The sequence below is a fragment of the Marmota flaviventris genome, chromosome 1 (genome assembly GCF_047511675.1).
Source record: "Marmota flaviventris isolate mMarFla1 chromosome 1, mMarFla1.hap1, whole genome shotgun sequence".
Lineage (NCBI taxonomy): Eukaryota > Metazoa > Chordata > Mammalia > Rodentia > Sciuridae > Marmota > Marmota flaviventris.
The window spans coordinates 94,615,694-94,636,546 of record NC_092498.1 but is presented as its reverse complement, the minus strand read 5'-3'; the positions used below and the strand labels follow the sequence as shown (position 1 = coordinate 94,636,546).

Sequence of the window (20,853 nt, the reverse complement as noted above, 5' to 3'; positions counted from 1 at the left end):
AGGCCAATTTTTCTCCCAGGCCTGTAGTTCCCAGATCCTTAAGAAATCTATAAATCTTAAATTTTACTGTAAATTTACTCAGTTAGAAAAATCGCCCTGTGCACTGCTAATTAGCCTATGCAATGTGCTAACATATATATTTTTAGAATAGATACAACACAGGGAGATATGATAGTTTAAGAAATCTATAACATGGAGTACATTCCCACCATTATCTTTTGATCAGATAGAAGAGACAATATTGACCAAAAATACTGAGGGTGCCCAGGTCACTGTAAATCGTTTCGTGATCACTGGGCTGATGCCATCCCCACATACCCTCTCATGCCCACCCCTTACAAAGTTTCCTTTAAAAGAGGAACCTGAGACCCCCAAAGCACTCTTTCTCACTCTGGAGATAACTCGCATTCTGCTCTGAGCATGTGCATCTTCACCTTTTACTTTCCAATAAAGTGAACACCTAGTGTGCCCTTAAATTCTTTTCTTCTGCAACATGTCAAAAGCCTGGAAGATTTCAATAGTGGTCTCCTCTGCCTCTGCAGAGACCTTCTTGGGCCCACTAATGGTGACACACTTAATCCCCATGAATGTGTTGAAAACCTAGCCACTCCCTCTTTGCTTCACTTTGGTGTTACCCAAACTGCCTCTTGCAGAAATGCTTTAAATTTTCTAGTTGGTCCTCCTGCCCTTCTCCAATTTTCAGCAGAAATCTAGAATTCCTTCTGGTCATTGTAATTGGAATTTGTAAGTGGGTATTCAGTACATGGGTGAGCTGGGATCCACATCTGGGCCCATGATGCTGTTCCTGTTCCTGGATGCTTTGACTCCGTCCTTCACACAGATTGGTGTGTTTCCCTACAGCCCCAGCCTCTGCTCCCCAACACCTACCCCACATGTACCACCTGCCCTCAGCCTCCTAGGAATGTTACTGGGGTAATTCAGGGGTTACGTTACATATCTCAGTTTTTGTGTTCTTTCAGGAGAAAATTTCAGGCAAGACATGAAGTATTTATAGAAGTATAACAGAGTTTACTAGAAAAGAAAGAAAAACACCCTCAAGGGAGAGTGTGGGCTGTCTCTGAGAGAGCAACTGGCTCCCCTTTGTTCCCAGGTTTTAGTGAGGAGAGTTAGGGAAGTTTCTAGAGAGTCCCGCCAGGTAACACCTCCCCACTCTTGAATGACAGTAAGATTGCATCTGATCTTTAAGTCCCTACTGCACATGGTCTTACCCACAGATACCCTAGCAAGATCCATGGGCCAGAGGCAGAATTTTACTATTATCATGACATGCTAAAGATTGAAAGGCACTCTAGTTTGCTCTGGTCCAGGCTCTCTGGTTCTAATTGCAACTTGTTCTTACAGATTTCACATGGGCTTTGCTTTTAATTATCCTGTCCTCCTGAGCCATGGAGTCTTTGGGCTATATAAAGGTCACGGAAGTCCCCCTTCAGAGTAACCTGTATTCTCTTCATAGACACAACAGATTCTTTAGACCAGCATTTCTTGGCCCTGAGAATAGCTGGGCAGATAATAGGTTGTTTGTCAGGGGATGTGGCATATACCATTGATTTAAGTCAGAGCAGGGCTGGAGTGGCTTTAGGGAAATTGCTTTTGGGATAAAATGTTTTTTTTTTTTTAATAGAAAATGTATGGAGGTCTGACTTGTAACCCAGTTTACAGAATTATCCCCTTAGCCTTGTGTTCCAATGGCTCACGTCCATCCGCTACTTATCAGGAAGACCATAGACAGAACCCATCACACCCCAGCACTAAGGGTGGGTCAAGGCCTCCATGGTGGCTCTTGCCCTGATGTGTTTTTATTGTTTGTTGGTTGGTTTGTTTGTTTTCATCCCCCAACCAACATTGAGCCCCGGAGAACTGAGTTGGTTAAAATTGAATTGGTTCTTTCAAAGGGATCCAGACATCCTCTACAAGGAAGATATTACTGAAGCCCTCTTGGACGTTAGCTTTGTCTCACTTCTATTTTCTGTGCTTGTTCAAGGTCAGTCTCCTAGCAGACTGGAAGTTTGAGGAGAACAGAGGTGTCTGTGTCCTTCACCACCATATCCTCAGGGCCTTCACTGGTATATCTATGCTATGGGCACATAATTTTCTTTATCAATAAGAAATAAAAGCCACATGGATTGAACCAAAGGCATTTTTTCTCTTTTTTATTTTTAGCACATGATAGTCATACATAATAGTGGGGTTCATTTTGACATATTCATAAATGCATTAGCATAATTTTCTCCATTTTGATCCCCAATATTACTCTTCCCTTACTTCCTCCCTTCCCCTGATCTGCCTCCTCTACTCTAATGGTCTTCCTTTCACTTAGACCAAACTATTTTTTATTGTATTGGTGTTCATTCTTGAAAATGTATAAAATACAGAAAAGAACAAAAAGGAAAAAAATCTCATCCAAAATTCGTATGGCACATTTCTTTGCAAGTTTGTTGTTGTTGTTATTGTCTTTCCTGTGTGTATGAAATCTGGTGGCCTATTTTCCTTGAATGAGTTAATAGCATATGTGTTTTCTTTCACTTTTTATTTCCTTATATATTAAGCACCTACTTTGTGTATCAGGTACCATACTGGACACTGTAGATGTTTAAATGGGGTCTCAGAATGCAAGGCAACAGTTTGAGACAGAGAGGCAGGGGACATAATGAAGATGAATGAATACCACCCTTCAAGTTCCCATATGTGGGGAATGAGCTTGAGACTAACAAGAGTAGCCAAAAAGAGAAATTAGCTCTTTATCTGGTCCCTGTTACACTGGGCATGTCAGAGAGGCTTATTATATACGACAGGAGAACTTCCAGAAAAAGCCAAAGTAATTGTTTTTGAATGGGGCCATCCCCTAAACAGGCTTTCTGTTAAAAGACATCCATGTTTTAAAAGTGAGGATTGTCATCGAATTTTTTTATATCTGCTTGCCAACAGATCAGAATAGATGCTGGATGCAATGTTGGAACACAGCCCAGAGGTGCCTGGTGTGTGGTATCATCATACTGACCCCTTAGTTGAACCATCACAAGGAGGTTGGGGAGTCCTAGGAAGAGGTTGGGTGGCCAGGTAAAAGGTAGGGGACACTCAGAAGGCATACAGCTGCTCACCAACTGGCACAGTAGTGTTTCAATGTTCTAAAAAATACACCCTGTATCAGGGCATCCTGGCAACCAACTCCCCCAGAGAGAATATCTTCTATTCTCCAGTCATTTCTGTACATTCTGGCTATTAGCCAACCTGCTGCCTTTGACCTTAGAGACAGGGTTTGCTGTCCTTTGAGCTTGAACAAAAGGAATATAATTTGAACAAAAGGAATATAATTTGAAATGGTTTCAGAGTCTGCTATGGAGGATGAGCTGAGGCTGACTCTGAGGCCGTCTTTCCAGAAGCTCCTCCTGGAAGATTCTCTAACAACTCCATCTCACACTGGACACTTCTCTCTTTATTTTAATCTTCTTTACATTGTTGTGACCAAAATACCTGACAAGAAGTTAGAAGAAGAAAAGCTTATTCTGGCTCACAATTTCAAAGGTTCAGTCCATGGTGGGCTGACTCCAGTGCTCGGGGGCCAAGATGATGGCAGAAGGGCATGGTGGAGGAGTGCAGCTCCGTTCATGGCATCCAGGAAGCATGAGAGAAAGGGGAAAGGGCTGCGGGGAAGATGAGCCCTTGCAGGGCACGCCTCCAGTGACCTACTTCTTCCAGGCATGCCCTACCTACCTACAGCTACCAGCCAGTTAGTCCATTCAAACTTGAATATGCTGATTAGGTTATGTTTCTCATAATCTGATCACTTTAACTCCAAACATTTTTGTGTTAACAAAGGAAATTCTGGGGGAAACCTCATATCCAAACCATAACACTCCTCTTCTGATATTTTCATTCAACATGGGTGATGTTGTCAGAGTACCACATGGCGCCAGAGCGGAGAAAGAAAGCTTAAAGGGTGAGGAACAGACAAGAGTTCAGTAAAGACCTGAGCCCTGAACATCCGTTAGCAGCAAAGGCCAACATCTCCCAAGAGAACTTCTCTTGATGACCCTCTATCCCAAAAGCCCTATTTCTACATCCAGACATTCTCTAGGTAGGCTTGGTTGCCAGGATCTCCTGGTATAGGATATGCTTCTAAGAACATTGAAACACTGCTGTGCTGGTTGAAAAATAGCTGTGTCTAGAGGATAACAGTGTCCTCTGATGGGAGGACTAATCGAGTTGATATGTACTGGGACAACATTCTCAGCTTACCCGTAGTAATAACTATGGCACTCACCCTCAAATCTCAGCTTCCCTGCTGATTTGGGAGAGATACAAATAATGAAAAGAAAAATAAAGGAAAAAAAATAAAGGAAAAGAAAAAATAGTGGAATGAATGTGACATAATTTTCCTATGTACATAGATGAAAACATCACAGTGAATCCCACCAACATGTACATCCATGAGACTGGGACCTTAACTAGAATAAGATATAATCCATGCTTGTATAATTATGTCACAGTGGTTTCTACTGACATGTATAACCAAAAAGGGAGCAATAAATAAATGTTTTAAAATAATTAAAAAAAAAAACAGTTTCCCAGTGTATCCATCAATTATTTAGCAGAGGATTACCCTAGGACTGTCCCAGGAGCAGGCCAAGAAAGGACAGGCAGGGCAGGCATGTATGCACTGAGTGGGGGATAAAAGCTCTGAGAAGCAGTGCTGGAGCCAACCCTCCCCAGCCCCACCCCACTCCTGGGTTACGTTTCTCCCAGCCTCCTGCAAGTACACAAACATAGTGGTCCTTAGAGATTTTCATAGCAAACATTGTTGGTAATAATGAACTTACTGTTTGTGCTTGCAATATTTGTATGCTTGACAGAAGCTCTGGAAATGGTTGGAAGAGGAGTGAGGATATTGAACTAGGAAAGGAGGAGGTGAGTGGGAGAAGAATGTGAGCTGGATGGCAGTGATAGTAGCCATTCTTCAGTGCTGAGGCACAAGACACTGGAGCGGCTGCTCACAGCCTCCTACTGGTGGGGCTGCTAGATACAAGGACCAGTTACCAGAGAGATCAGTGTAGCACAGCTGTAGGCAGCAGAGGTTCAGATCACCTCTCTGCCAGACTCTAGTTATCCAACCCTGAGCCAGTTTCTTAGCTTTTCTGCATCTCAATTTCCTCATCTATAAAATGGTCCTATCTCTTAGGGCTTCTGTGACGATTGAGAAAGATAATGTTTGCAAAGAATTTAGCACAGCCTCTGGTACAGACTAAAGTCTTTAATGACACAAATTTGCTTTCTTGTGAATTATTTTATCATAACGTATGTAATAGTTTATTTATTGCAAACTTATGGACAAAAAAAAAATCTTACTTTAGGAAAGGCATGGAAAGAAAAGACGAAACAAGTTATAATGTTGTCTAACTTTGCTTTTATAGGAATCATGGAAATTTACACTAGAGAAGGCAAGACAAATTGTCAAGAAATCCTCCACCATGGTAAGCAATCAGAGGATAGAATGCCAGCCTTTCCCTTTCCATCCTGACCTCTCACAGCCCTGCTTTCACACCCCAAAGGCAAGGGCTACTCTGGATACAAGCCCACCACATGCTACCGTGCATTGGGGTAGAAGTAGGAACTTGAGCTCCTTCCACTTTCTCCTCCTGCCTTCTTTCTGTAGCAGAGGTTTCCAGCCTCAGACATTTCGGATTGATAATCCTTTGTTGTAAGGGCTGTTATGTGTTTTGTACTATCTAGCAATATCCCTGTCCCCGACCTGCTAGATGCCAGCAGCACCATCCCCCCTTCCCCAAGCTGTGAGGCCTAAGAATGTCTCCTGACATTGCCAAGTGTCCTCTGGAGGGTAAAATCACCCCATTTGAGAACCACTGCTCCAGTAGACCATTCAGGAGGAGATTTCATTCTCCTACCCCTCTGCTTTCTAAGAATGTGACCTCAGGCAAGGGGTAAGCCCACTTCACTAAGCCTCAGTTTTCTTGTCTGTAAGATGGGGTGATAGTGCCTCTGATGGGGGTACTAATTGAGTTGATGCATGCCAAGCACGTAGTTCCATCCCCAGGACTTACCAAGTATTCAATAAATGTTAAGATCATCCCCATTACTAGTCATCCCCCCTAAATTTGTCCTCCTTGTAATGACACTTATTCAGCAAATAGAATGCTTAGTTTAAATAAATGGTTGCAGATTTAAATGTTTGACTTAGACTCTGATGGCAAATCAGCCCCAGCTGAAGAGGAAGGATAAAAGGAGAACTTTAAAGAACAGTATCATCCCCGATGCTGGAGACCCTGGCAGTAAGAAAGGATTGGTCAGAGGGAGAAGGTGTGGTCCTTTCCCCCTCCCTCTGCTTGCTAGCCTACTCATCATTCACCCTGATGCAATGCATGGAAGATATTATTGATTTGATAAGTGGAAATAAAGGGGAGGAAAATCACTTACATCGAGGTTTACCAGTTTAAGCAAATAAAGATATAGGATATTCAGGAAAACTTAAAATTTCAGATGAAATAGGACTAAATTTTTAGTGTAAGCATGTCTGGTACAATATTTTTATCTGGCAGCCCTGTGCGTGGGGGTCATATGGGTTTTGATGTACAAGCTGATTCTTGTTAAATGGCAACATGCAGGCATTTCTTCGTAATTGGTTAATCAATCACAATGTCTGCTTTGCCAGTCATTATCCAATTCAGTGAATAATTAAGGGCTGACAGTAGCTAGTTCAGCTAATCTGCTTAACTTATTCAAGAAGAAATTGAAATACCATGAGAAACCCTCAACCACCACCTCAGAACTCTGAGCAGAAATGGAGAATAATAGAATTTGTGTTTTGTTCTTCTCAATGTGAATCTGAAAACTTATTTTCAGAGCATTGTTTATTTTACTAGCACAAACTGCCTTGGCATTAACTCAAAGGCTAATTAGGACTTTACAATTTTTTTTTTCTGTCACCAGAATTGAAAGAATAATTTGTGAGGCAGGATTCCAATAATTACTTCCAAGAAGAACAAAAAAAAAAATCCACTGAACAATTCAACAATTAAAAAAAAAAAAAACTCTCCAGAAGCCTCCCTCAATTTATTTACTCTCCAGATTAAAACTATCGAGAAAAAAAATCAGAAAATACAAAATACAAATAATGGTCTCTGAAAAACTGCTTAAAAAATGCTGGCTGCAATGAATTCCATGTGACAACTGACATAACTGCAGGCTGACCAGGACATTTAAAGCAATACATGGTAGGTTGCACATCTTTTCAGCAAAGCCTGTCAGACTGTAAGAATCCAGACTGGAGAAAAGTTATATATTGTTGAAGAGAATCAAATGCTCCAGAAAAGGTCTGATCTCAGCGAGGCCCTAATAGGCTCTTCGAGGCTTTTCCTGGATTTGGAAGAGCACCGAGTCTCTAAGGGTTCAGAGGACCTGTGTTATGGAGTCATCTTATTATTTAATTCTCACTTCCACAAAAAAAAAAAATATTATCAATCTCATTAAAGATGGTAGGACTGAGGTTCCATAATTTGCTCACTCTTTCTAGCTAGTAAGTGAGAAAACCATCACTTAAATCCAGAGCTAGATACCAATATTCTTTCCACTGTGCCAATAGCTCCAATCAGATTTCCTCAGGGCTGAACTTCAGGGAGCACAGTCAGGTCACAGGTGGTGTCGATACTGGAATCATTCAGGGAACAACCTGTGCAGCTATTTGTGAGGTCCCTGATCACAAGTCTCAATAGAATCCTATGAGAAGACTTTAAAAATTGCTCATATCCAAACCCCAGCATAGACCAATTTAATCCAGATAACATAGTACACGCCCCCTCCCCCCCCCCCACACACACAAAGGTTGAAAGGCACTTCACCATGCAGAAATTCAATTTCAGGTTAGCTTTCCTCCTTTGACCTTCCATTTATGCTATTCACCCTAATTTCTTTATTCAAACCCTGTTTGTTATTTTGCATTCATTTACTATCCTGATGTGTGGGGACGCTCAGGAAGCAAGTGAATGCTGGTTAAATAGATTGCAAAGTGAAGATGGGGTAGTACACCTGTCCCCAGGGACGTCCCAGGTTTGAGGCTCATTTTAGATGGGATCAGATGCAGCTAGATGTGATATTTTAAACCCATTCCTGAGTTAATAACAGCCCGCATTTTGGCTGTACACAAAGTTCAAAATGAAAAGAGGGAGCTGGCAAATGGTAAGCAAGGACTGCTGCAGTGTTGCTCTGGATCTGTCTCGGTTTGCTTGGCAAGTAAATTGCCCGGAGTAGGGAAGATGGCTTGGTGACAATTGCCTTTCCCCTTCTATGTGATGAAAAGACCAGCTAATCCAAACCTCTATATAAACAGAAAGTGTTCTGGGGGGTCCCTGAGCAAACTAAATCATCTATCTTCTATCTATCTCCTACTTCCTAACCCAAATTTCTGCACTGTGAATATCAAAGACAGCTTCAAGCCTTCAGGCTGGATTTTGACAGTGAACAGCTGTGCAATTATAAAATTTTATTCTATTGTACCTCTTGTATTGTAATTATAAGGCCGTTCAATAGAGTTTTTTCTGTGTTGGTTATCATCAGTGTTAAAATCTACATTGTCATTAGGTTAATTAGATCAAGGCCTTCAGAGTAGATATTAAAAGTAGCTTGAACATTCAAATGTAACCTGACTTTGGAGTCTGAGACTCAGAATGTGTCTGTACTTACGAACTGCCACCAATGTTTTGCATAATTGCATGCTAGTGTTTGATTTATAGTGTGTCAACAGTCCTGATCTCAATCGGAAGCCAAGTGTTTGAATTTAACCCTCTAAACACCCTTTTTTTTCCCCACTGCCTCTACACCCCACCCGATTTTACTTCAAAGTTTCCAAGCCAGTGCTAACTTTTTCCCTCACACCTAACCTAAGAGGGACATTGATTACAGTCTGGAGACAGATTTGTGCAAGAGGCATTTAGTGGGTAGAGGACCTTACACAGTACACGAGACAGCTTCACAGTGGAGGCTGAACTATTAGGGCAATAGTGCTGAGGTTAGGAACTCTGGGATCAGGATCTCTTATCTCTCAGGGTCTCTTATCTCTAATGGGATGAACTATCCCATCTCTTTGCTTCTAGGCCATCTTTTACCCCCCAGAGATATCCTTTTGAGATACAAATGAGATTGCTCTGCCCAATGCGATGGGTTCAAGGCTTCTCCACTGTCCTCAGGGTACCCTGTAGGTGCATAATAGCCTGACATAATGCCTCCTTTCTTCCATGATTCAGACACTGAATGTTTGTCTGTCTCCTAAGAAAGATGCCAAACTTTCTCACACCTCCCCAGCATTGAGTGGGGTGCTCCTGCTGCCAGGATCCAGGCTCCTCCAGCTTTAGTGTGCCCTCTGGGGACCTTGTTGAAATACAGATTACATTGCAGTAGGTCTGAGGATGGGAGAAGGAGACCTGATACTCTGCATTTCTAAAAGCTCCCAGGTGCCATCAATGCTCCTAGCCCATCATCACACCTTGAGCAACTGGGACCCAAAGCAGTGGTTCTCAAACCTTAGTGGGCATTGGAAATGACCCTGGAGAGTGAGCATCAGGATGACTTTTAAGGCTGTGAGAGGACAGATTCCTGGGACTCACCCCATGGCAGCTTGTTCAGTAGATCTGGGGGGAAGCCTCTGAGGATTTGCATCTCTAGCAAGGCTGTGGGCTGTGCTTGGCATCGCAAAACCTCAGGGTATTTGTGTCTTACCTCCTACCTGCCTCCTTCCTTCCTGGTTTCTGGGTCATCTGGGTTTTCTGGGTCAGGTTCCTAGAGAACCCCGATAATGCCTCCACCTCTGTGGACCCCATAGGGAATGCCAAGAAGTAGGACATCCACCCAGACCCTTCACTTGATGGTGGGCTAAAGACAAAGTCAGCCTGTCTCTAGGCCTTGCATAGAGATGGGGGCCTAGTCAGGATTGCTTCTACTCCTGGAAGGATCAGCAGGCATCGCTAAGACCTTTACATACTCCATTGGTATTCTGAAAAGGTTACCAGTTCTCCTTTGCCAGGGGCAGAGTATCCCCAGCACCCATAATACAGCCCATAGCCATCTAAAGGTCTCTTTGGGCTGGTGGGAATTGACTCATCTTTCCCTTCGTTGATAATTGCTGGTTTCCAACGTTTTCTACCCTGTAGCCTTCTCTTTCTTTAATAATCATGGAAACTGCTATCTTTCTAAAAGTACTGCTTAATAAAAAGCCAGGGGTTTTAATTTATCGCACATCTGGGTTCTTATAGAAACTACTATCTAAAATCCCCTGTTCTTCACAACTCGCAGCTTCTTTGGGGAAAGGGCCTGCCTTCATCTCAAGCCTCCAAGCATGTCTCTCCATTTAGTCTTCATTTAACCTTTAATAGGATGGAATATTTTATTTGAAAGTGCCTTTTTTCCCCAAATCTTTTTTCAAAGCACTTGGGCAAAGGAACATTTTTCCATTAGAACCAACCAAGGCAGGCCAGATATTTTTGGAAAAAGGTGAAGAACCAGGGCAGCCATAAAGGTGGGAATGGCTGGCTGGAATCTAGGGGAGAGGGGTGCCTTCAGGCTGAGGTCCCAGCATGGATCAAGGCACAGGAGGTGGGATGAATATGGGGTGTGAGGACAGGAACAAGAGGTAAATCTAGATAAGTGAAATGGAGCAGACTCTAGAAGGAAGATCCAGAAATCTGGACCACCGAAGAGACCTTAGGTGGGGAACCATTCCTTGAATTAAACAACTATATTTATTTATGTATTCATTTATTTCTCTCTCTCTCTCCAGCAATATCCTAGAAGTGGTTCCAATATTTGTTCACTCCCGTTTTTGGCCAAGATCTGTCAGAAAATTAAATTGTAGGTATTCTTTTTCTACCTCCCAAGCCTATAATAACATCTTCACTTCTTTCTGCTTTCTAATGATTAAAATGATACTCATATTTAAATGTCATGTTCCTAAAGGTGACAGTGTTTCTCGCTTAAAATGTGCCTTGTACCGAAATCACAAGACAAATTGGCTCCAAACAAAACCACTTTGGAAATAGATTGTATTGACCAGTACCTTTAAATCTGAAAGCTTGCTTTTTACCCCATGCCAGAATGCAGGGTGCCAGTAAGGCTTTCTGTGCAGCTCTAACACTTATTGCATGACAACTGGGGACAGTTCCTTCTTGCCATGTAAGATTCAGAGCAGGTCAGCCATTGGTTGTGGCTGGGACTCGTTGAGCATCTTTAGTTGCCAGGCACTCATGAAGTTGGAAGGGGGCTGTTTTTCACAGAATTCTACCTGAACAGTCTGGCTCATTCATACGAGTAGGATTCCAAACAGAAAGACAGTGTCAGAATTCCCCAATACTGCCCACCACCACTATCTCAGTTCAAATCCCATATTCCAGTTCCCTTTGGCATCTGGAGTTAAACTAGATATCATAGAATCACTGTTCAATATGTTAAGAGACAAACAGTGACTCGAGAAGGACACTGGACTAAAAGAAAAAATAGCATAGATCCTTCCTTCCTCAGTATGGTAGTCAACTTTCTATTACTGTAACAAATACCTGGGATAATCAGGTTAAAAAGAAGAAAGTTTATTTTGGCTCAGAGTTCTGGAAGTTTCAGTTCAAGACCAAATGGCCCTGTTGCTTTGAGCCTGAGATGGCCCAGTCCATCATGGCAGGAGAACTGTACATCATGGTAGAGGAAACCTGTTTAGTGCATGGCCAAGTGAGAAAGAAAGAGAAGGAGGGAGAGACCAGAGCCCCACAATTTCCTTCTAGAGCACACCTGCAGTGACCTAAAACCTTCCACTAGGTCCCACCTGTTAATGGTTTTCCTACTTCCAAAAGACCAAGTCTTTAACACATGGGCCTTTGAAGGAAGTTCTGGACCCAAACTATAGCCTCAGCGACATTTAACATGCTTCTGCTGCTGCATTAGGGGTGCTCTGCTGGGTCTCCAGTAATGGATTTTCAATACATTTCTTCATTTGGTTCTCACAACTTCACAGTAGGGTTTATTATTATTCCCATTTCATGTAGAAGGAAACTCCTCCATGAGTCCCACTGCAACCTCTGCCTTCATCTTCCATGTGGCCATCGTTCCCGGGTCTTCATCGTTTCCTTTCATAAGGACACCAGACATACTAGATTGTGGCCTACCCTAATGACTTCAAACTAGATTACATTTGTAAAGATTCTATTTCCAGATAGGAAAGGCCACATTCACGGGGAGTCAGGATTAGGACATCTCTCTTTGGGTGAACATAATCCCACTCACAGCAAACACGTTTTCTAGGTTCTTCCAGCCTTCTCCTCTTGAGCTTCCTGGGAGCTAAATCCACTGAACATCTCCAGTCTGTTGTGAAAATATCTGGGGTGAGGAGGATGCAGCTGTGATTCTGACCCACATTCAGATCCTCTCTTAGGGATCCACAAGTTACACACTTTTCCTGGCTCATCTGTCAGCAAGAGCCCCAGCAGCCAGCTATGTAAAGTGCTGGCTTAGATCCCAGAAACCGTCACAACACCCCATGATGTGAATGGGGTAGATGAAGAAGCATCAGGATTTGGGAAGAAGAGGGGAAATCTCAGACATGGACAAAGATGCTGAGAGGCTGAGATGCAGCCAGCTGCCCGGGTAGCCCATCATTTCATCATATCTTGGTCCCCTGAAGTGGGACCACTGTCCCCTCCTTGATGAATGCATCACTGCATTTCCTGTATTAGCCATGGGCCAGTGGGTCTTAACAGTGCCACAGTGACAACTCTTTAATTGAACCACCTTTGAAAAATTGAATTCAAGAGCATCTGTGGCCAGGGATTTTCTTGGCCCAATTTAAAAGGGAAATTATTCTTTTATTTCAAAAAAAAAAAGCAAAAACAGCATGCTTTTCTTCTTTTTGAAAATCATTGTGCTTCGAGTACAATTTGCACCAGATCGCAATTTGTTCAGTACTTTATTATTTACAAAATATATTTACATGCAGCTTCGTTTATTCTTTGAAACAACCCATGGCTCAGTAATAATAAGGATGATTAAAATTATCTGGTGTCTATGCAACAAAAACTGTCATAAATGCAATCTTATAAGGCAGGCATCATTATTGTCCCCTTTCAAAAGAGCTATTTGCTGTGGGTCACAGAGCTGGTGATGGATAAATCTGACTTTGGACCCAGCACCTGGTTCTCATTGAGCCCCTGGACTCTTAGTCTGATTCTTTAGATGATCAAGTAGGTTTAAATGTCTCGGACAGCATTCATTTGCCTTCAGGTTCTCAGAACTGCTGAGATGCCCTTGATTCAAAATACCATTTAGTAAATCCTGGACAGGGCCTCATTACTAACTCTAAAATTTAAGTTCCAAGAAGAACCTCACCCTGCCCCATGACTGCATTACTTAGCCACTCTCTAAGTGAGAATGGCTAAATGAAAAGCAGTGTTTGCCTTTGAGAACTGGGAAGGGTCAGGTCATCCCTAGGCTCCTTGGTTACCCAGACTTACAACTGAGAATGAAACTGCCAGCTAATGACAGTAATGCCCAAGATTCTCAGAGTGAGTGGTTGAAAAGAGTGAACATGAAAGAAAGGCCTTCTTAACAGGATGTGTAAAATGTCACAAATTCAACTTGCAGTGCTGAGTTCCTTGACTGGACCCATATAGCACAATCTCCTCTTTCCTGGGGATCTCATCAGCAATGTCCATACCCACAACTCAGTTATTCTCTTCCCCACAAGGGTCACATTAAATAACAGAAAGAAGACAGTCTTTTGAATGGAGAGCAAAGATTGGCAAAGTTTAGCTGGCACTCTGATGCAGCATGCAGATCCTGAATTTTTTTCTCAGATCAGCCCTCTGTCTAAACTCAACACAGCCGTGTCTGAAAGTGTCTCTGTTTGTTTTCACAAACCTGTTTGTTTGTTTTTATCTCAGCTTACTGGGTGTTTTGGTTTTTTTCTTCTAGATCTATAACAAATTCTGTGCCGTACAAAGATATGGACTCAGACAAATACAGCGTTTTCCCAGTTAAGTATTGTTAAGAATAACCAGATGTTCGCTGAATATTACATCACTTCCTTCAGTTTTCTTCCCTTTAACAAAATAAGGCAGAATTTCATTTGAATGCATTATTAATTTGATGAACGATCCATCATTTCATGATTGTTAAGGACATTTTGGCTTCGTGACAATACACAGGACATCAAAGCAAGTCGTAGGCCCAGGCTTTCTATTTTTCTTTGTTCCCATTGCCAGCTGGAATTTTCCATGGGACTGTGGTTACCCTGAGAGGTGTTGTGAATTACTTTGGAAACTCTCAAGCCTACTTTAACTTATTTAGAAAGAGTGTATAGGTGTGAGTTCAATTGAGAACTCCGAGGATGTCAGGTTGTCTTCTGGGAAAGTAAACAAGCAAGTGACATGTCACAAAGTCCTCCAAATGTGAAGGATCTCAGCTCTTCTACTTGGGAATGGAGGAAACAAGAACATTGTTGGACATAATTAAAACTGGTTTTTGGAGGGTGGGGTACTGGGGATAGAATCATAGCTGCTTAAACCACTGAACCACATCCCCGGCCCTTTTGTTGCTGCTATTTATTTTGAGTCCTTGTGAAGTTGCTTAGGGGCTTGCTGAGCTGCTGAGATTAGCCTCAAACTTGTAGTCCATCTGTCTCAGTCCTTAGGATTACAGGCGTGTGCTACCAATGCCAGGCTTATTGTAACTCCTGATTCTTTCAAATCAGTCAAATCAAACATATAAATCCACATGATTAATAGTTGAGCTATATTATTTGTAAGTTGTCCAATAAAGTAATTAGCCATTTGGCTAAATGTATTAATTATTTTAGAGCCTGAGAAGATTGGTGGTTAACAGAGGAATTTTAGGAAGTTGGGTGGTCCTGTTGTTTCTGGAAATGTACATCAACACACATGCATGAATGAACACATATACAATGAGCCACACACGTGCATGCACACACATCTGAAACATGCAAACACATAAATACATTCATGTTCACACACCCCATGTACACACATATGCATGCACACATACATTCCTCAATTATCTCACCTCAAATGGCATGTCCTTTCATATTAATCTTGATACATACATGCAAACACATAAATACATGCATGTACACACACCCCATGTACACACATATGCATGCACACATATATTCCTCAAATATCTCACCTCACATGGCATGTCCTTTCATATTAATCTTGATTTTCTTAATGTTCTTTAGTGTTCCTTGACTATCTCTGAATTAAAAAGTGCAAATGTCAAAACACCCAGGATAGCTCTAATTCACCTTTGCTGTGGGCACCATCAAAGCAAGCCTGACGCCTCCCATGTGTTCTCTTCAACTGCAGACGCTGCGGGGCTATCACTGGAGAGGGAGAGACTGTAACGACAGTGACAAGACAGTATATCCTGGCAGAAGGTAACTCTCCACTGGTCACTGATTTCGAAAATTAGCTTCCAAAAAGGAGGCAGGAGGCATAAGTCCTTCTTGGAGCCTAAGGGATTCCCACCTACAGGCAGAAGGGACATCTTACCCAATGAAAGTAAAGCTCAGTGAAGAAAATAGCATTCATGCATTGATCTGTCCAAGAAATGTTTATTGAGCACCTAAGATTTGCAAAGTACTTTGCATCATGTTAGGTGGTAAATGGAAAAAAAAAAAAAAAAAATATATATATATATATATATATATATATATATATATATATATATATCCCTTCTCATGGTGCTTACAATCTGTCCCCTCTGGAGTAAAGAATGGAAATCACATCAGACTTTAGTCCTGAGCTGATGTTTAGCCAATCACTTCTCCAACTTCAAAAAAATGGATATGCCAACCTTCACTTGTGCTGTGATTACAGTGCCAAGGCATTGAATTACCCAAGTGTTTGGGCATTCTTGAGGCACCATTTTAGCAGCTTCACCTATTTATATAAAATAGACTGCAGATTTGTTCATTATGCTCACCAGCACCATTCCAGAAGTCCATGAGTATAGTCAATCATGAAAAAGACTGTATTTGTTTCAGGGTTCCCAGTAAATACCCCAAACCAAGTTTAACACAAGCAGTCCCACGGAGGCTTCTGTGTCACAACACCCAGCAACAGGGAACGCTCTTGGGCATGGTTGACTTTCAGTGGCATTTTGTGTAGTCTTCATTCCTTTATTCACAAAACTAACATTCACTGAGGGATAAGCATAGACCAAAATCAATGTGGATTTTTTTTTTTAAGGCCAGACAACTGGGACATACATCGGGATTCAAATTGTAATGGCATTTGGGTAAGTGCTAAAATTCAAGTTTAACACTATCTCTTACTTTCTGCCTTCCCCCAAAGCCCACTGCCCATTTGCTTTAGTCACAGGTAAGGAAGGAGATGACAGCCCATGAGAACTCTTCCAGCTGCTCCGAGGAGGGTAGAGAGTTTGCATCACACATGAAAAGCATCCGTGATGTGATGAAAAATGAGGGCTCTCAGGGTCACAGCCCTTTCAGTTTTGCTCATGGTCACCGTGTTGAGTGCTTTCATTCTGTCTGAACACTGTGAAGTGAAATGGGAGTGGTGTTCACAAAGTTTTACAGCAACCCACACAGCTGTTGGAGCAAACCACATGCTATCACCATTTTTGGCTGCCATTTTTTACCTGTTTCATCAGCACAGTCAGGCAGAGTAGAAATTACCCCGTATTTACCTCGCTATCCACACCTCAAGGCATCTGATGTTGGTGTCTCAGTTCCCTGTGAATAATGGGTTTACAGCTCCCAGGTAGAGAAAGGGAAGGAAGGAGGAAAGCCAACCAAGTATTTATCCTTGGACAGTAATGGCAGAAGACTCAAGTTTTACAATCTTAAATTTACACAATTTGAAAGGTCCTTGTGAAGAATTAAAAAAAAAATACCAACTTACAAATATAAAATGAAATATGAAAGAAAATAATTATTTAGTACAATAAAAGAAATCCTAAAAGATTACAGAAGCTTAGAAATTTTAGACCCTTTGATTTAGTCTTTTCCAACCAACCAGAAGTGCTTACATGGAAAGGTATCCTGATTATAGTGTGGCCTCCTCTCTTCACCTAGAACATTCAGTAGCTCCCAGTCACTCCCAACATTCACACTGGCAGGAGCTATACAAACAAGGACCCTTGAAGCTTTAGATTCCCTGGTTTCAAAGGAAACCTGCCTGGATGAGGAAGAGAAAATTGCCATAAACATTTCCCTATCCCAGGACACAAATGGCCTGTGGTTTCTGGGATATGAAAAGCATGGCAATGATTTTATCCCATCCCACACCTCCCACCCTGTTCTCAGTCACATTGCTTTTTTGTGGAGGAAGAGAAGCCATCTCCCCTAGAGCTTTGAGGTGTCAAGAACCCCAACTCAACTCTTACTCAAATAAAACCAAGTCTCATTCTCATGTTGGGGTACTATGGGGGCTTATCAGGTTACATGGCTGCCATCCTCATTCCATGTTCCACTACTGCCTTTGACATGGTGTGCCACCCTACATAAAGAGCAGGGCCATGAAAAGACCAGAGGAAACCTAACATGAGCTCAGGGAGGCAAAACTCAGTGTTCATATGAATAATGGGAGAGATGCATCGCCTTGCTACCGATCCCTTCTGCAGCAAAAATGACTCACAGAATCACAAAATCAGGAACAAGGAGGGGACTTCACAACCATCAGAGCCAACATAGTCCCAACTGCATCCCCATGATCAAGTGTTGAGTGTGATATTAATAGGTATGGAGGGAGGGGCTCCGTCATCTGGTTAAGTATAGGGAGCCATTGGGCCCAGTGAAGCTGAACAGTTCTCTTTCCTTCTGGACTCAGCATCTTTAATGTTTTAATATGCACTGGGAGCTCCCAAAGGCCAGGAGAGTGGGCATGGTAATTCCAGCGCATCTCTGACTACCCAGCACTTCTGTCTTGGCATATTTACTATTCATGTCCCTGGAAGGGAGATGTTAGGAAGCTTTTGATGTTAGGAAGCTTCAGCTGCGGCAACTCTGTCCCCCTCACAGATTCAAATTGCCTTCAGGTTTCTGAATCTTGGCACTATTGACATAGGAGTTACATAATTCTTTGTTGTTGGGATTGTCTTGTAAACTGTAGGATGTTTAGCAGCTTTCTTGGCCTTGACCACTAGGTCCCAGGGTGACTCCCACCCTGTTGTGACAGACAAATCTGCCTCCAGACTTTAGCATTGTCCCTGGGTTGAGTGTGGGATGGTAAGGTATTGGGGAAAATCAACCCTGGTTGAAAATTCAGCTCTAGGAGTATCAATATTTAGGTGTGGTAGATGCCAGAACAGTTAGGTCTCCAGCTCAGGGACTGCAGAACCTGCCCTGATCTTGTGTGACACTCATGGGGCCCTCAGTGCTCCAAGGAGGGAGACCGTTAGCTCATGCACCTCTCCCCCAAAATACTGCCCTCAACCCTCTGAAAAAGGAGACCCAGCTTCTGGATCTCTCCTTATTCCCACTCCCAGTTCCTCTTAAACCCAGTTTACTCTCACAGTGTTGCTCTGTTGGATTAGGGACTCAAGAGACTTTAAAGGTATTAGCTTTTAGTTCTTTGTTTATCCTGGAGATTAATGCTCTATCTGAGGCAGATGACAAAGATTTTCTCCCATTCTGTAGGCTCTCTCTTCATGTTCTTGATTGTTTCCTTTGCTGCAAAGAAGCTTTTTAGTTTAATACCATCCCATTTATTGATTCTTTATTTTACTTCATGCACTTTAGGAGTCTTGGTGAGGAATTCAGTTCCTAGGCTGACATGATGGATAGTGGGGCCTACATTTTCTTCGCGTAGGTGCAGGGTCTCTGGTTTAATGCCTCGGTCCTTGATCTGTACAACCACAAGAATGGGATCCTAATTAGAATAAGTTATACTCCACGTATGTACAATGTGTCAAAATATATTCTACTATCATGTATATGTAAAAAGACCAAAAATACATAAAAGACTTTAAAGGATTTTATTTATTGATTTGCTTTTTTACTTCTAACAGTCAGTTGGAAAGGATTTAGTGTATTTGTCTCATAATTTTTTTTAAAATTACTAATCTCATCATTTCTCTTTTAAAGGGTAAAGATCCCAAAGATGGAATTCCATATGAGAAGAAATTCTGTGAAGGTATGAATTGTAAAAGTCAGTGTGCTTATCACAACAAAATGTTGTTTTCTGGTTAAGTCAAAAAGAACTTACTTTAATTGTATTATATATAATTATGTATTTAATTATATTTGTTTTCATGACAAATCAGAAAAAGACCTGAGAAAGAAATAGAAAAGAAAGCAGAGTCTAGAAAATGCCCAAAATTTAATTGTTTCATTACAAAATGTAATGATAATTTTAGAAGAGGCTTCAGGACGGATAACAGAGTCTTGGAATTTTTCCCATGGGAAAAAAAAATCTGGGATTTTTCCAAATAAGAAAACAAGGAGAGGCACCAACTGAAATGTTTCATCCTTGGGAAGTCCTTCTCAATGCACTACAAGTTCAGACACTATGACTTGCACTGATGGAACAAGTTCTTGTGTCCACTGGGCTAAAGATACACAGAAAGAAAAAAAAATCTGAATTACTCGAGGGGGCTGCCAAGCTCTAGCCTGCAGGGGCTTCCCAAAGCAACTGAGCAAAAGATCTGTACTCTAAGTGTCCAATGCCATAAATATCTGGGCCACCAGTTCAGCTGGGAGAAAGCTCACCGCCCACACGACACCTGGAAACAGACCCTGAGGTCACATCACTGCATCTATTGAGCAGCGTTTTTCTCCCAACTTTCAGAAGCTTCTCACTCCCTCAGTCATTCACCCATTCATTCCACAGGTATTTCCTGGACAACTATTCCAGTGATGCACCAAGGGTTAGACTTGGCTCAGTGTTTCCATGGCAAAAAAAAAAAAACATAGCCTTTAGGCTCTCAGAGAAGCAGGAAAAAGGATAGGAAATGTAAAGGCCCATGACATATATATGCAACTTAGAAAAAATAAGCACTGTGGAAAAAAATAATTATAATAATAAAAATGCAGATCTAGATGAAACCCTAGACCTTCTAGAGTCACTGAGGGAAGCTCATGGATTCCCACATCCCATGCCCCTCTTCCCTTCCGGATATCCTGGCTATTTTCAATTCCCATCTGTATGACCAAATTGAAGTTTCCATGGACACTCAGACTAGGGATCCACCACTGTAAGACTGGGCCATCCTCTGGCTTCACTGGAAAGGTTTGGGGGGAAAAGGAAACTTCCCTTTCTGCCACAGGGAGGCAACAATTGACTTTCCCAGCTTCTTACGGGATTCAGAAGAGTATATCCATAGATGACTGATTTGTGTGGATGGGCCACAGAATCAGATTAAGTGATTCTTACCTCCAGACACACAGGCTACATGGAGACCTTTCTATCTTCATCTCTCCATTAATCAGCCAGAATCATCCATCCAGTGTTTTTGTGTACATGGATTAAGGGCTTTAAGAGACCACAATATCTTTGAAAAAAAATCAAAATTGCTCCATGAGGTCATTAACTCTTAAAGTGAATTGTAACAGAAATTGGTGTATTTTCCAAGAAAGCCATCTCCAGGACCAAAATTTAGGGCATATTTCTGAATCCAGATAAAATTTTGATTCATTTATTCATCCATAATGCGCTCAGGATGTTGTAGACCAGTCAGTTTTATGCAGAGCTGAGAAACACACCTGCATCTGTATAGCTTAGCTCGCAGTTCCAATGGCCTAGAAATTTCATTCAGCTCCTAAATGCTGGGCCCCTCACACCCTCCAACACACAAAAAGCGGTAATGTATCAC

General features: G+C 41.9%; 1 protein-coding gene across 2 annotated transcripts in view; it reads left to right on the top strand.

Moving 5' to 3' along the window:
- Aoah (acyloxyacyl hydrolase) overlaps nt 1-20,853 on the top strand; it is a 214,424-nt gene that overhangs the window by 96,270 nt on the left and 97,301 nt on the right. For both annotated transcript variants that reach the window (XM_027939630.2, XM_027939631.2), the window contains exons 5-10: nt 5,430-5,489; nt 10,802-10,872; nt 13,975-14,035; nt 15,384-15,454; nt 16,269-16,317; nt 19,127-19,175. In XM_027939630.2, coding sequence (XP_027795431.2) covers nt 5,430-5,489; nt 10,802-10,872; nt 13,975-14,035; nt 15,384-15,454; nt 16,269-16,317; nt 19,127-19,175 — 361 coding nt within the window. The remainder of the gene's footprint in view (nt 1-5,429; nt 5,490-10,801; nt 10,873-13,974; nt 14,036-15,383; nt 15,455-16,268; nt 16,318-19,126; nt 19,176-20,853) is intronic.